The sequence below is a fragment of the Balaenoptera acutorostrata genome, chromosome 21 (assembly GCF_949987535.1).
Source record: "Balaenoptera acutorostrata chromosome 21, mBalAcu1.1, whole genome shotgun sequence".
Taxonomy (NCBI): domain Eukaryota; kingdom Metazoa; phylum Chordata; class Mammalia; order Artiodactyla; family Balaenopteridae; genus Balaenoptera; species Balaenoptera acutorostrata.
In genome coordinates this window covers 13,227,573-13,241,749 of record NC_080084.1, presented here as the reverse complement: position 1 = coordinate 13,241,749, position 14,177 = coordinate 13,227,573, and the positions used below count along the sequence as shown (strand labels likewise).

General features: G+C 40.2%; 1 protein-coding gene across 5 annotated transcripts in view; it reads right to left on the bottom strand.

The window, feature by feature from the left end:
* FUT10 (fucosyltransferase 10) overlaps positions 1-14,177 on the bottom strand; it is a 262,433-nt gene that overhangs the window by 177,889 nt on the left and 70,367 nt on the right. For all 5 annotated transcript variants that reach the window (XR_009006463.1, XR_449982.2, XM_057537084.1 and 2 more), the window contains one exon: positions 11,503-12,338. Coding sequence is in view for 3 of the 5 variants with exons in the window: in XM_057537084.1 (XP_057393067.1) it covers positions 11,503-12,338 (836 nt within the window). In the remaining 2 variants the exon portion in view is untranslated. The remainder of the gene's footprint in view (positions 1-11,502; positions 12,339-14,177) is intronic.

The following is a 14,177-nucleotide window of genomic DNA, read 5'->3' as shown; positions in this document are numbered from 1 at the left end:
CTGATCGTAGAGGAAATGCTTTCAGTTTTTCACCACTGAGTATGATGCTTGCGGTGGGTTTGTCATATACGGCCTTTATTATGTTGAGGTAGGTTCCCTCTATGCTCATTTTCTGGAGAGTTTTTATCATAAATGGGTGTTGAATTTTGTCAAAAGCTTTTTCTGCATCTACTGAGATGATCATATGGTTTTTATCCTTAATTTGTTAATATGGTGTATCACATTGATTGATTTGCATATACTGAAGAATCCTTGCATCACTGGGATAAGCCCCACTTGATCATTTTGTATGATCCTTTTAATGTGCTGTTGGATTCTGTTTGCTAGTATTTTGTTCAAGACTTTTGCATCTATGTTCATCAGTGATATTGGTCTATAATTTTCTTTTTTTGTGATATCTTTGTCTGGTTTTGGTATCAGGGTGATGGTGGCTTCGTAGAATGAATTTGGGAGTGTTGCTCCCTCTGCAATTTTTTGGAAGAGTTTGAGAAGGACTGGTGTTAGCGCTTCTCTAAATGTTTGATAGAAGTCACCTGTGAAGCTATCTGGTCCTAGACTTTTGTTTGTTGCAAGAGTTTTCATTACGGTTTCAATGTCATTACTTGTGATAGGTCTGTTTATATTTTCTAATTCGTCCTGGTTCAGTCTTGGAAAATTGTACCTTTCCAAGACTTTGTCCATTTCTTCATGGTTTTCCATTTTATTGGCATATAGTTGTTTGTAGTAGTCTCTTATAACCCTCTGTATTTCTGCAGTGTCAGTTGTGATTTCTCCTTTTTCATTTCTAATTTTATTGATTTGCATCCTCTCCCTTTTTTTCTTGATGAGTCTGGCTAAGGGCTTATCAATTTTGTTTATCTTCTCAAAGAACCAGCTTTTAGTTTTATTGATCCTTGCTATTGTTTTCTTCATTTCTATTTCATTTATTTCTGCTCTGATCTTTTATGATTTCTTTCCTTCTACTGACTTTGGATTTTCTTTGTTCTTCTTTCTCTAATTGTTTTAAGTGTAGGGTTTGATTGTTTATTTGAGGTTTTTCTTGTTTCTTGAGGTGAGATTGTATTGCTATAAACTGACCTCTTAGAACTGCTTTTGCTGTGTCCCATAGGTTTTGGGTCATCGTGTTTTCATTATCATTTGTTTCTAAGTATTTTTTTACTTCTTCTTTGACTTCTTCAGTGATCTCTTAGTTATTTAGTAGTGCACTGTTTAGCCTCCATGTATTTGTGTTTTTTACAGTTTTTTTCCTGTAATTGATTTCCAATCTCATAGCATTGTGGTCAGAAAAGATGCTTGATACGATTTCAATTTTCTTAAATTTTCTGAGGCTTGATTTGTGACCCAAGATGTCATCTATCCTGGAGAATGTTCCATGTGCACTTGAGAAGAAAGTGTATTCTGCCACTTTTGGGTGGAATGTTCTATAAATATCAATTAGATCTATCTGCTCTATTGTGTCACTTAAAGCTTGTGTTTCCTTATTTATTTTCTGTTTGGATGATCTGTCCATTGGTGTAAGTGGGGTGTTAAAGTCCCCTACTATTATTGTGTTACTGTTGATTTCTCCTTTCATGGTTGTTAGCATGTATCAAGGTGCTCCTATGTTGTGTGCATAAACATTTATAATTGTTGTAGCTTCTTCTTGGATTGATCCTTTGATCATTATGTAGTGTCCCTCCTTATCTCTTGTAACAGTCTTTATTTTAAAGTCTATTTTACCTGATACGAGTATTGCTACTCCAGCTCTCTTCTGATTTCCATTTGCATGGAATATCTTTTTCCATCCCTTCATTTTCAGTCTGTATGTGTCCCTAGGTCTGAAGTGGGTCTCTTGTAGACAGCATATATATGGGTCTTGTTTTTGTATCCATTCAGCCAGTCTGTGTCTTTTTGTTGGGGCATTTAATCCATTTACATTCAAGGTGATTATCAATATGTATGTTCATATTACCATTTTCTTAATTGTTTTGGGTTTGTTTTTGTGGGTCTTTTTCTTCTCTTGTGTTTCCCACTTAGAGAAGTTTCTTTAGCATTTGTTGTAAAGCTGGTTTTGTGGTGCTGAATTCTCTTAGCTTTTGCTTGTCTGAAAAGCTTTTGACTTCTCCAACGAATCTGAATGAGATCCTTGCTGGGCAGAGTAATCTTGGTTGTAGGTTTTTCTCTTTCATCACTTAAAATATGTCCTGCCACTCCCTTGTTGCTTTCAATATTTTTTCTTTGAATTTAATTTTTGTTAGTTTGATTAATTAATATGTGTCTTGGTGTGTTTTTTCTTGAGTTTATTCTTTATGGGACTCTCTGCTCTTCCTGGACTTGGGTGATTATTTCCTTTCCCATGTTAGGGAAGTTTTCAACTATAATCTCTTCAAATATTTTCTCAGATCTCTCTTTTTCTCTTCTTCTTCTGGGACCCCTATAACTCAAACGTTGCTGAGTTTAATGTTGTCCCAGAGGTCTCTGAGATTGTCTTCAATTCTTTTCATTCTTTTTTCTTTATTCTGCTCCTCAGCAGTTATTTCCACCGTTTTGTCTTCCAGCTCACTTATTTGTTCTTCCTCAGTTATTCTGTTATTGATTCCTTCTAGTGTATTTTTCATTTCAGTTATTGTGTTGTTCATCTCTGTTTGTTTGTTCTTTAGTTCTTCTAGATCTTTGTTAAACATTTTTTGAATTTTCTCAATCCGTACCTCCATTCTATTTCCGAGATTCTGGATCTTCTTTACTATCATTACTCTGAATTCTTTTTCAGGTAGATTGCCTATTTCCTCTTCATTTATTTGGTCTTGTAGGTTTTTACCTTGCTCCTTCATCTGTGACATATTTTTTTGCCATCTCATTCTTTTTTCTTTTTTTTTAACGAGTGGGATTGTGTTCCTGTCTTACTGGTTGTTTGGCCTGAGGCTTCCAACACTGGAGTTTGTAGGTTATTAGGTAGAGCTGGGTCTTGGCGCTGAGATGAGGAACTCCATGAGACCTCACTCTGATGAATATTCCCTGGGGTCTGAGGTTCTCTGTTAGTCCAGTGGTTTGGACTTGGAGCTCCCACCACAGGAGCTTCAGCCCGACCCCAGACTCATGAACCAAGGTCCCGCAAGCCATCTGGGGCAGCAAAACGATAAATAAATAAAATAACAATGTAAAAAATAAAATTAGACTGGGAAACTTACAGATATGTTAGGAAGAATATAAAAATAAAAATATAGATGAATCAACAACCGGAAGGTACATCACTACCACAGTAGTAAAAAAGAGGAGGAGAGAAAAGGAAAAAACAAAAAAACAGGGGGAGAAAGGCCTTGGCTGTGGAGGGCAGGGCATAAGCAAGGGTGAGGTTTGGGCAGTGGGAGGGGCCTATGCTCAGGACCCACAGGGCTGGAAAAGGCCCTGGGGGCTGTGGGAGGTGGGGCTTAGTCTCAAGGAACAGAAGGGGCCCAGCCGTGCTCCCCACCCCTGGTCTCAGAGGGCAGGGGACCTCACCTGGGAGCCCAGCAAGCTTCCTCGGCTCAAGTGGGCAGGGCAAACGCCCTCCGATCCTCTCCCGCTCCTCCCAGATGGCTCCTCCCGCCTGCCTCTCCTGATCTCCCTGGCCTCCCTCCTTTGCCCCCAGGAACCATGAGGCCTGGATGGGGCTTTGGAGGGGGGATACTGGCTTGGGAGCTCAGCAGGCTCCCCAGCCCAAGTGGGCAGGGCAATCGCCCTCTGCTCCTCTCTCGCTCTTCCCGGAGAGTCCCTCCTGCCTGCCTCTCCTGATCTCCCCAGCCTCAAGGGCACTGATCCTGTCTGGCCTCCACTTCTCCTACCCCTTCAGTCCCCCTGTGTCCTACCAGTTCATTTTGGGGTTCCTCCCATCTCCCTGGGCGTCAGAGTCTCCCACCAGCAGCCGGCAGGCGCCCTAGCTGTGAGGAGACGCTAACTCTCCGTCTTCCCACACCACCATTTATGCTTTGTTTATTTTAAATACAAATAGGAAATCTCTAAATTGTCTTGTCTTCTAGAAGCATGGCATACTGCATATTTCCTTTTTCTTAGAAATCCTCTCCATTTTCATACCTTATTTATAATTCTAACTTCAAAAGATCATCCAAGCTATTTACATCATATTTAATCTTTAAGAAGAAAAATTTTGACCTGAGGTATGTCTATTGGATGACTTTTAAGAGCTGACATTTATGACACAGGAAGAATAGGTCGTATACTCAGTAGGTATTAGATAAAAGTGTGTTCAAAGAAAAAAATGCAAAGCAGCTCTTTCTCTCCTGGCAGCTGTTCATTTGATAACTTAGGATTATTACTCCTGGTGGTGATTCAGTACCATCACTAAAATGACAGGAAGGAGTTTTCTATTAAGGCATAAATTCACAAGGACAAACAAAATAATGGAGACAACAGCAACAAATTTTTGGAACTTGCCATTTGGTGGCAAATGACTCAGTTGACCTGAGAAAGCTGAGTTCTAAAAAGCAGTGGGAAAGCAGTAAAGCAACTCAGTCTACAATGCAGAGTTCTCAAGATATTAGGAATTTGGTGGCATAAAGAATCTCTGAAAACAGGTAAAAAGATGGGACTAAAACCAGAGAGCTATTTGTCATTTTCGGTAAGAAGCAATTAAAACCCCAGATCATCACTCTGCACAAACAGGAAACAGGTGTTCCCCACCCCAGAAAAATCAGAGGTGTGTCCTCCAATGAAAGTTGAACAGTGGGTCTCTAGACTGGGGGAGAGTGGACACAGATGAGGGTAAGGGCGCTGTACTCTAGCTGACACCTCTTCTGTACCTGAACCTCTTATCCTCACCTGTCTCTTGTTCCAGCTGTGTAGGGCTCTAACCAACTGGGTACCTCACCTCCTCCCATGTGACTCAACTTCCTTTCCTGAGATTTAACCATTGAAATCATTGTGAAACTCTTCTCAGCACCCATATCACACATGTACAACCTGAAAGTGAGGAGGAGCTAAGCCCAGTGGGGCAAACTTTTGATCAAAGGGAAACTGGAGCAATGGATAAATTCTCTCCCCTTCTTTACCTTAAAGGAATGGTCCTGAGATACAGTAAATGCTTCTCGGGGTGGGGCCCCAAGGATTAACCAATGCATCCCACTTAGAGGCACTCAGTTCAGTACATTCTCAAACTGGCTCTCGTTCCTTCACTGCTTCACTCACCCGTTCCTCTCTCCCCCTTTCTAGGACTGTACCCCCAGTCAAACCAAAGCACAAATGCCTCTGCTTCCATTTCCATTTTCTGTGTTTAAATAGTTGGTACCAGAAGTGTTCCTAGAGAGTATTATTCACCTGATGACAATAAGGTCCCACTGCCAATAGTAAATCACCAACAAAATTAATAAGGCTGTAAACTGTTCATCATCAGCACTCAGCACATAAGTGAGAAAGGAGTCCCTGCTCAGAGAGGAAATAGTTTATATGACAAAAGGACCTGAAGGACCTGGTTAGGATGTACAGGCAAGAATTGGGGCATGTGTAAGAGTGTATCTTGAGGTAGTATATCTTGAGGGTGGGAGGAATATAAGGTTAAACAGGGCATGATGGACCTGGAGGTCCATCCGCTTATGACATGGAACTCAATGTTCTGGCAATGTTCTGAAGCTGGTCCTAATAGCTTGTTGACTGGTTCTTTAAAACTTAGACATGATGACAGTCTACTATAAATGAGATAGAGATGCTTGTGGATGGGCATTAACATAAAAAGTTGACTGGAACAGCTCTGATCTGCTTTATAGATACCAAATTCAGCAAGGCAGCTGCAGTTGGGTCTACTGTCAAGTTAAGTAAATGGTCATCCCCCACCATTTTCCATGATTTATCTTGTTTTTGTCAGTGGTCAGAAAGGTAAATTAAATGTGGGGGGCAGATATGATGGGCCCGTCATAAATCCCATCATAGAGTATGCCTAGTCAGTGCAGTAGAGGAAAAAGGAAGAAATAAAAGACAGATTGAGGGGGACAGGGGAAGAGTAAAATTGTCTTTATTTGTAAATGACATGATCATTTACATAGAAAAATCCTAGGAATTCAAAAAAAAAAAAAAAAGATACCAGAACTAATCAGTGAGTTTAACAAGGTTGCAGTATACGAGGTCAAACATATAAAATCAATTTTATTTCTATATACTAGCAATGAACAATTGGAAAATAAAGTTTAAAAAAAAAATACCACTTACTGTGGTATCCAAAAATGTGAACTTCTTAGGGATAAATCTGACCAAAGAGTTATAGAACTTGTACACCAGAAACTATAAAATACTGTTTAAAGAAATTAAAGAAGACCTAAATAAATGAACAGATATATCATGCTTATTGATTAAATGTCTCTATATTGTTGTCAATTCTCCCAAAATTGACATATAGATTCAACAAAATCCCAATGAAAATCCCATCAAGCATTTTTGTAGAAACTGACAAAATGAGTCTAAAATTTATGTGGAAAAGCAAAAGACCGAAAATAGTGAAAATAATTTTGAAAAGGAACAAAGTTGGAAGATTAACACTACCTCATTTCAAGACTTATTATAAAGCAACAGTACTCAAATATAGATATACTGATCAGCACAGAAACTGACCCATGCATATATGGCCAATTGATTTTTTTAAAAAGAAGCCAAGGTAATTCAATCAGGAAAGAATAATCTTTCCAGCAAATGAGGCTGATACAACTGGATATCCAAATAAACAAACCTCAACTCTTACATCACACCACAACACAAAAATTAACTCTAAGTGGATCATAGACCTAAATGTAAAAGTTAAAACGACAAAACTTCTAGAAGAAAACAGAAGCAAATCTTAGAGACCTTGGGTTAGACAAAGATTTTTTTAAACAAGCCACAAAAAGCACAAGCTATAAAAGAAAAAATTTATGAGCTTGACTTCATCAAAATTAAAACATTTACACTTCTATACACACTATTAAGAAAATGAAAAGACAACCCACAGACTGGAAGAAAACATTTGTTAATTTTATAATTGACAAATGACTTGTATTCACAGTGTATAAAGAATTCTTACAAGTCAAGAATAACAAGTCAAACAACCCAGTTTTTAAAAAATGAGCAAAAGACTTAAAGAGATATATCACAAAAGAAGATATTGACAGCAAATAAGCCATCAAAAGATATTCAACATCATTAGTTATTAAGAAAATGTAAATTAAACCGCAGTGAGATACACTATACACCCACTAGGAAGGCAAAAATTAGAAGACTGACCACACACCAACTGTTAATGAATGAACTCTCATACAATGCTGGCAGGAATATAAGATGGAGAAACTCTAGAAAATAAATTAGTAGTTTCTCAAAATGTTAAACGTACATCTACCATATGACCTAGCCAATCCACTCCTAGGTATTTACGGAAGAGAAGTGAAAGCATATATCCATACAAAGATCTGTACATGAATGTTCACAGCAGCTTTATTTGTAATAGCCAAAAACTGGAAACAGGTGCATGGATAAGCAAATTTTGGTATATCCAAACTTCAGCAATATAGAGAAATGGACTCTTGATATACACAGAATTGCGGATAAACGTCAACATTATCATGCAGGATGAAAGAAGCCAGACACAAAAGAATACACACTACATGATTCCATTTATACAAAATTCTAGAAAACTGCCTTGGCTTCTTTGTCAAAAGTGACAAAAAGCAGATGAGTGGTTGCCTGAAGAAGCGGGTGGAAAAGGGATAGATTACAAACAGACATGAGGAAACGTTTAGGGGAGAATAGAAATGTCTGTCATCTTGTCTGAGGTGATGGTTTCACAGGTGTTTGCACATGTAATAACTAATTCAACTGCAAACTTTAAATATATGCAGTTTATTGTACATCAATTATACCTCAATAAAGCTAATTTTTTAAAGTTTATCCCAATTCTGTAAAGTTATATTCCTGATTATTCCATGTTGTCTCCCCTATTAAAGCCTCTTTGAGGACAGGATCATGTATCAATAAATGTTCTTTAACTAACATTAACTCCTGGGTTGGTCTCTTCAATACTGAAAGACTTTCCCCTACATAAATCAAGCAAACGACACCGAGAATAAGCCCACTCAGATTCATTAGGTGTGAAGAACAGATTCAAGATGGCCCCATGATATCCACACCTCCTGGTATTCACGCCCTTGTGTTATCCCCTCCCCTCGAGTGTGGGTGTTACTTGTCACTTGCCTCTAACCAACAGAGTATGACAAAGGTGAGAGGATGTATGTGCTTACATGCATGTGGTTACACTCATGAGACTGTAGCACTGGTCTTGGCAACTCCCCCTCCCTTGCTGGCTTTGAGGAAGCAAGCAAGCAGCCATGTGGGGGAAGCACAGGACAGGGAACTGCGGGTGGCCTCGAGGAGCTGAGGGCAACCTACAGCCTACAGCCAGCAGGAAACTGAAGCCCTCAGTCCTACAACCTCAAGAAACTGAATCTGCCAACAAGCATGTGAGTTTGAAAGCAGACTTGTCCCCAGTTAAGCCTCTAGATGAGAACCCAGCCCTGACTGACACTTTGATTGCAGCCTTCCAGAGAACCCAGGTAAGCCACGACCAGAATCCTAACCCACAGAGACTGTGAAATAACAAAAGTTTGTTGTTTTAAGCCACTAAGTTTGTGGCACTACTGTTTAAACAGTAGTAGATAACTAATACACTAGGTTTGTACTTTTATGAGAGGAGGAAGCAGAATAGGGGAAGGGGAAATGCATTGAATATTCTAATAGTGTTTTCTACATCTAAATACCATGATTTAAACTACTAGCAACAGTAAGATAAAAAATAATCAGAGGGGCTTCCCTGGTGGCGCAGTGGTTGAGAATCTGCCTGCCAATGCAGGGGACACGGGTTCGAGCCCTGGTCTGGGAAGATCCCACATGCCGCGGAGCAACTAGGCCCGTGGGCCACAATTGCTGAGCCTGCGCGTCTGGAGCCTGTGCTCCGCAACAAGAGAGGCCGCGATAATGAGAGGCCCGCGCACCGCGATGAAGAGTGGCCCCCACTTGCCGCAACTAGAGAAAGCCCTCGCACAGAAACGAAGACCCAACACAGCCATAAATAAATAAATAAATAAATAAAAATTGTATAACTTTAAAATAAATAAATAAATAAATAAATAATCAGAGTTGAGGAGATCAAATTATTTCTTTCAGCTTTTATTTGTCTGAAAGAGAAAAAGTGAAGAAACATTTACGTAGCTTACTTTAAGGCATACCCTATATATAAGCTGTAACAAATCTTACAAACACAAATGAAAACAGCTGGCCTAATACCGTTTAATTTACTTTCATGGTATGTTTTGTTCCGCTTTTCAACAATGAGCACACTTGCATTTGAGAATTGTACCAAGTTCTCTGAAATGCAAGCAAAGCTGTCCAGTCACCTCCACTGACCACCCCTCTGGGAGGAATAAGAGTATGCTGGAGGACGGCTTACTCTGTTTCTCCTCAAAGACTCCAGAGAGAAGGGCATTCAACTACACCACCTTCAGGCACTCTGAAATACCACAACCAGACAGCTGGTTCCGTGGGAAATGCACGAATGTATGTATCCTCCTATATCTTTGAAACAGCTATTGCCCAATGTCACTACACCCTCTTTTCCAGTCCCCAGTAATCATCCCAATAGGGTTTCTGTGAGATGCGGGAGCAGTTAGGGTTTGGGTGCTTCTTTCAGTTTTCTGTGAATATAATCTCCAACATCGAAAAGGATCGTGAAAATGAGCCCAGGCAAATCTTCATCCTCAGAAGTTCTGTTTTCTGCCTTGATATATTTTCAGAATCAATAATTGGTATAGCATGGGCAATTAATGTGGTCTCTACTTTCTCATGTGTTTTTTGCAGTGGCATGTGTATGTGTGTGTGTGTGTGTGTGTGTGTGTGTGTTTTGGTTTTTGCTGTAAGGTGGCCCTATAAATTAGGTCATAAAGGAAGTCACTGGAAATCAGGATGCATTCCCTGAGAAGAATGATGTAATATTTAGTGTTCCTGTTGCTGACCAAGACGCTCAGCTTAAAATAAAGATTTTATGAATAAAACTTTGCTATAAGAAACCAGATAAAATAATTTAAATTGTCATAATTATTAAAATTAGAAAAATAATGTTTCACATATTTTAAATTTGTCTAAGAATATACATATTTAGCACACGAAAGCCTCATACAGTATGTGTTCAATACATTAAAATAATTCCACATACTATTTATGTTTATGTTTGACCTGAAATTTCTATGCTAGCTAAAATAAACATTTAAATATTTAACAAAATTGTTTACCTTCAGAGAATTTAGATAAAACGTTATGTGTATATGGGATTCAAGGAAATGATGGGTGACAGCCAAGTAGGGCCATCTCATATTTTTCTAGATTTCAAAGGTAGTTGAAAGTAACCTTTTTCTTTCAACAAGTTTCCTTTTAATGAATTCGTTTCTCTATAAAGTGGAACCATTCCTGTCATAAATAATAAAGTAAGCAAATAAACATTAAGAGCATCTAGAGGGCTTCCCTGGTGGCGCAGTGGTTAAGAATCCGCCTGCCAATGCAGGGGACACGGGTTTGAGCCCTGGTCTGGGAAGATCCCACATGCCACGGAGCAACTAAGCCCGTGCGCCACAACTAGTGAGCCTGCACTCTAGAGCCCGCGAGCCACAACTACTGAGCCCGCGTGCCACAACTACTGAGCCCACGTGTCTAGAGCCCGTGTTCCACAACAAGAGAAGCCACCGCAATGAGAAGCCCATGCACCGCAACGAAGAGTAGCCCCTGCTCCCCGCAACTAGAGGAAGCCCGCACGCAGCAACGAAGACCCAACGCAGCCAAAAAATAAAAATTAATTAATTAATTAATTAAAAAAAAAAAGAGCATCTAGAATTTGAAGATGTTACTAAGAACTTTAATTTCAATAATTTAAGAAAAAGAAGTCTTTTAAGGGTTATCCCTGACATTATTTGAATATTCTCTTTATATTAATAAGCATGTGTGTGTACCAGACACAGAAAGAGCAACAATCAGGGAGTGAGAGGAAGTGAGAGAGAGAGAGACAGAGAGAGAGAGGTTAATTGAGTGTGTATATGAAATGAAAATAAGTTTCAAAATGGCAGTCCATGGGGCATGAGCATAAGGGGTCTGGCATAAACCACAGCCTTGATGGAGAGGTTAAAGGACTGATCATGTGGATGAGATTCAGAACTTTCCATATTTTAAATTTTTTGGCCTTCTCCCTCCCCTGCAGCTTCCTTGTATTATTGCCCAGCACCTGCAGTATATTATCCTCCAGAAGAAACAATAAAGGAGAATTTAAGGCCTTCAGGAAGAGGGACAGGACTAGTAAACTTCATGACAGTCCTCAAAGAATAGAAATGAAATAGTCACCCTTGCCGCAGAGCCTGGCCTCTCTGATAGAAGTGAGGACCAGTGATGGGGCAGCTGCAACAGAATAATGCAGAGCAGCAGAGAACATCAAGACGGCCATCCCAGCACCTCTCTGCCAAACCCGGATTTGCTTACCTTTTCCTGGAGCCTAATGTTATCCCACACTTTGGTGCACACCATACACTCAAATGCGTCGATGTAGTTGTCCTGCTTGATGTCCTGCACCCCCCATTTCCGTTCCCTGAGAGCAGTGAGAAGTCGCTGATTCAAGATCTCACCCTTCAGCTTCCATTCTATGTAGGCCTGGTACAGTCTGTCGTCGTGATCCAGCTGTCTGATGTAACTTGCCAGTTCTCTAGGGTGAGAAAATTCTGATACCAGGATAGCACTTCTATTACTTGGAAGCCAGTCTGCGATGCTGGGTGATCCGTAATACACAGGGACGACCCCCAGTTTCAGAGGTCTCCAGAACTTCTCAGTGATGTAGTCATCGCAAACCGCATTCTCGAAAGCAAGGATAAACTTATACTGGGCAAGGATCCTATAAAAGTCACCAGCGTCCATAGAGGCTGGACCGTTCAGCTGCTGAGGGAGAGCTTTGTTTCGCAAACACTCGCCGTAAGAATCGACCTCAATGTACGTCATCAGCTCTCGAACGTAGCTGTCTCTGTCTGAGGGTGGGTCACAGTCGGACTGTACGTACACCAGAGGAGCGAGGCTTTTTCGAAGGTTGTTTTTGGACTGCAAGGGGACCAGGTATCGGAGTGACTTCAGGACTTCTGTGCCCTCCAGGTACTGGGTAGTTAGTGGCAGGTGGGAATGCCGGCTGAAGGTGGCCGTGTAGTTGAACAAGGTGATGACTGGCTGGTGAAAGAGCTTATAATTGTTTTTCGGAGACTCTTCATGGAAAAGGGCCCAGTCGTGATGGGCTTTCCGAGGCAGAGGTAAGCTATCTATGTTAAGGTCAGTACCTAGGAGAAGAAAAGACAATGTAGTGTGTCCAAAGAATTCTGGGGTTTAAGTTTGAGTCCACCTGGTAAGATTAGTATACAGAGAAGTTTGAGGCTATAAATAAGTAGCATATTACAGTGTCTGCAAAATGTCTGGCGGTCAATCATGAAGCTTCCACCCTAGAAACTGCTCAGGGAGAGAATCACCAAGGAAAGGGACCCCCTCTCTCATTTTATGAAAAAGGAAATGGGAGAAGTGCCTATCCTGATTTTAAAGAATTTATTCCACTGCCTCCTGGCTTTTCTTCCAGAGGCATTGCCTAAGAGAGGGAAGGAGAAATGAAGAGACAGTTCTTAAAAAGAAAAAGCAAGGGGCTTCCCTGGTGGCACAGTCGTTGAGAATCTGCCTGCCAATGCAGGGGACACGGGTTCGAGCCCTGGTCTGGGAATATCCCACATGCCACGGAGCAACTAGGCCCGCGAGCCACAACTACTGAGCGTACGTGTCTGGAGCCTGTGCTCCGCAACAAGAGAGGCCGCGATAGTGAGAGGCCCGCGCACCGCGATGAAGAGTGGCCCCCACTTGCCGCAACTAGAGAAAGCCCTCGCACAGAAACGAAGACCCAACACAGCCAAAAATAATTAATTAATTAAAAAAAAAAAAAAAAGAAAAGAAAAAGCAAGAGAAAGGAAGCCAAAAAGGGAAAAGCAACCAGCTTGGCAGACTGATTAACTGAAAAAAAAGTGAAATCATGCAAAAGTAGCCAGAACAAATATACAGGAAAAAAAATTTTTTTTAAATCTAAAATGATCAATTTCAACAAAGCACAGCGAATCAACCTTAGTAAAAATGGTAGACAAGAGGCTTTTAAAGACTTAAGAGCTGATAATAGCACTATGTTACAGACTGCTACAGGATGGACATGAATTAACAAGCACATCAAGAAATAAAGAAGGCGTAACAGGATTATAGTTATGAGTGATTCCAGCTTCCACAGGATTAATTGGGGAAATCTTTGAAACACGATAATGTGCAGACAGAAGTGATGGATATGGTAAGCCATTGTTTCCTGACTGTGTGGGTGGAGACCCAACCAGGAAGAAGTTATTTCTATAACTGAGAAAGAAGAATTAAGACAATATCACAATACGTAATACAGAATTTCTAAGGTGTTCCGGACACTGATGATTTTTTGGCCCCGTGATTTGATTTTTTAAATATAAGAAAATGGCGCACACACAAAAATCCATCTTCTAGCATCCACTGGGGGAAAACACACCAAATACATTCTCCCAGCATAATAAAACATATTCTCTGGTAGAATTCATAAAAATTAGTTATTTAATGCCAGTGCACACTCTCTCAAATAAATATATACTCTTTGGTGCCAACAGTGCATCAGTGAGGAACCAGTTAATCAAGAAAGGCTTTTAAACAATTAAAAACCAAATAAAATTATGCTGGAAGATATATACTGAGCCCACAGAAACTGCTGGAGAAAGTACAGACTACTGTCTTGATAACAGGCTTTCATTTCTCAATGATCAGGAATGAAAGACTAACATCTAAAAATGGTCATATATTTGTTTACTTGGCATTTGCTACATTGGACCTTTAGCATCAAAAAAGAATTTCATCCACACACCTGAAATGTAATGGCATGCAGAGCTGGATGGTCAGTAATGGTTAATAACCAAACATGAAGACATGGAAGAGAACTTGAGAGGAAAAGCAATTTATCACATTGAACTAGCGGCTGCTCATAAAGGTTCTAGGCTGGTCAAGTGGCCAACAATGGGAACTGAACCCAAAAATTTGAGTTAGAACATAAAGCTTCCACCAAAGGCAGAGTAGAGAAT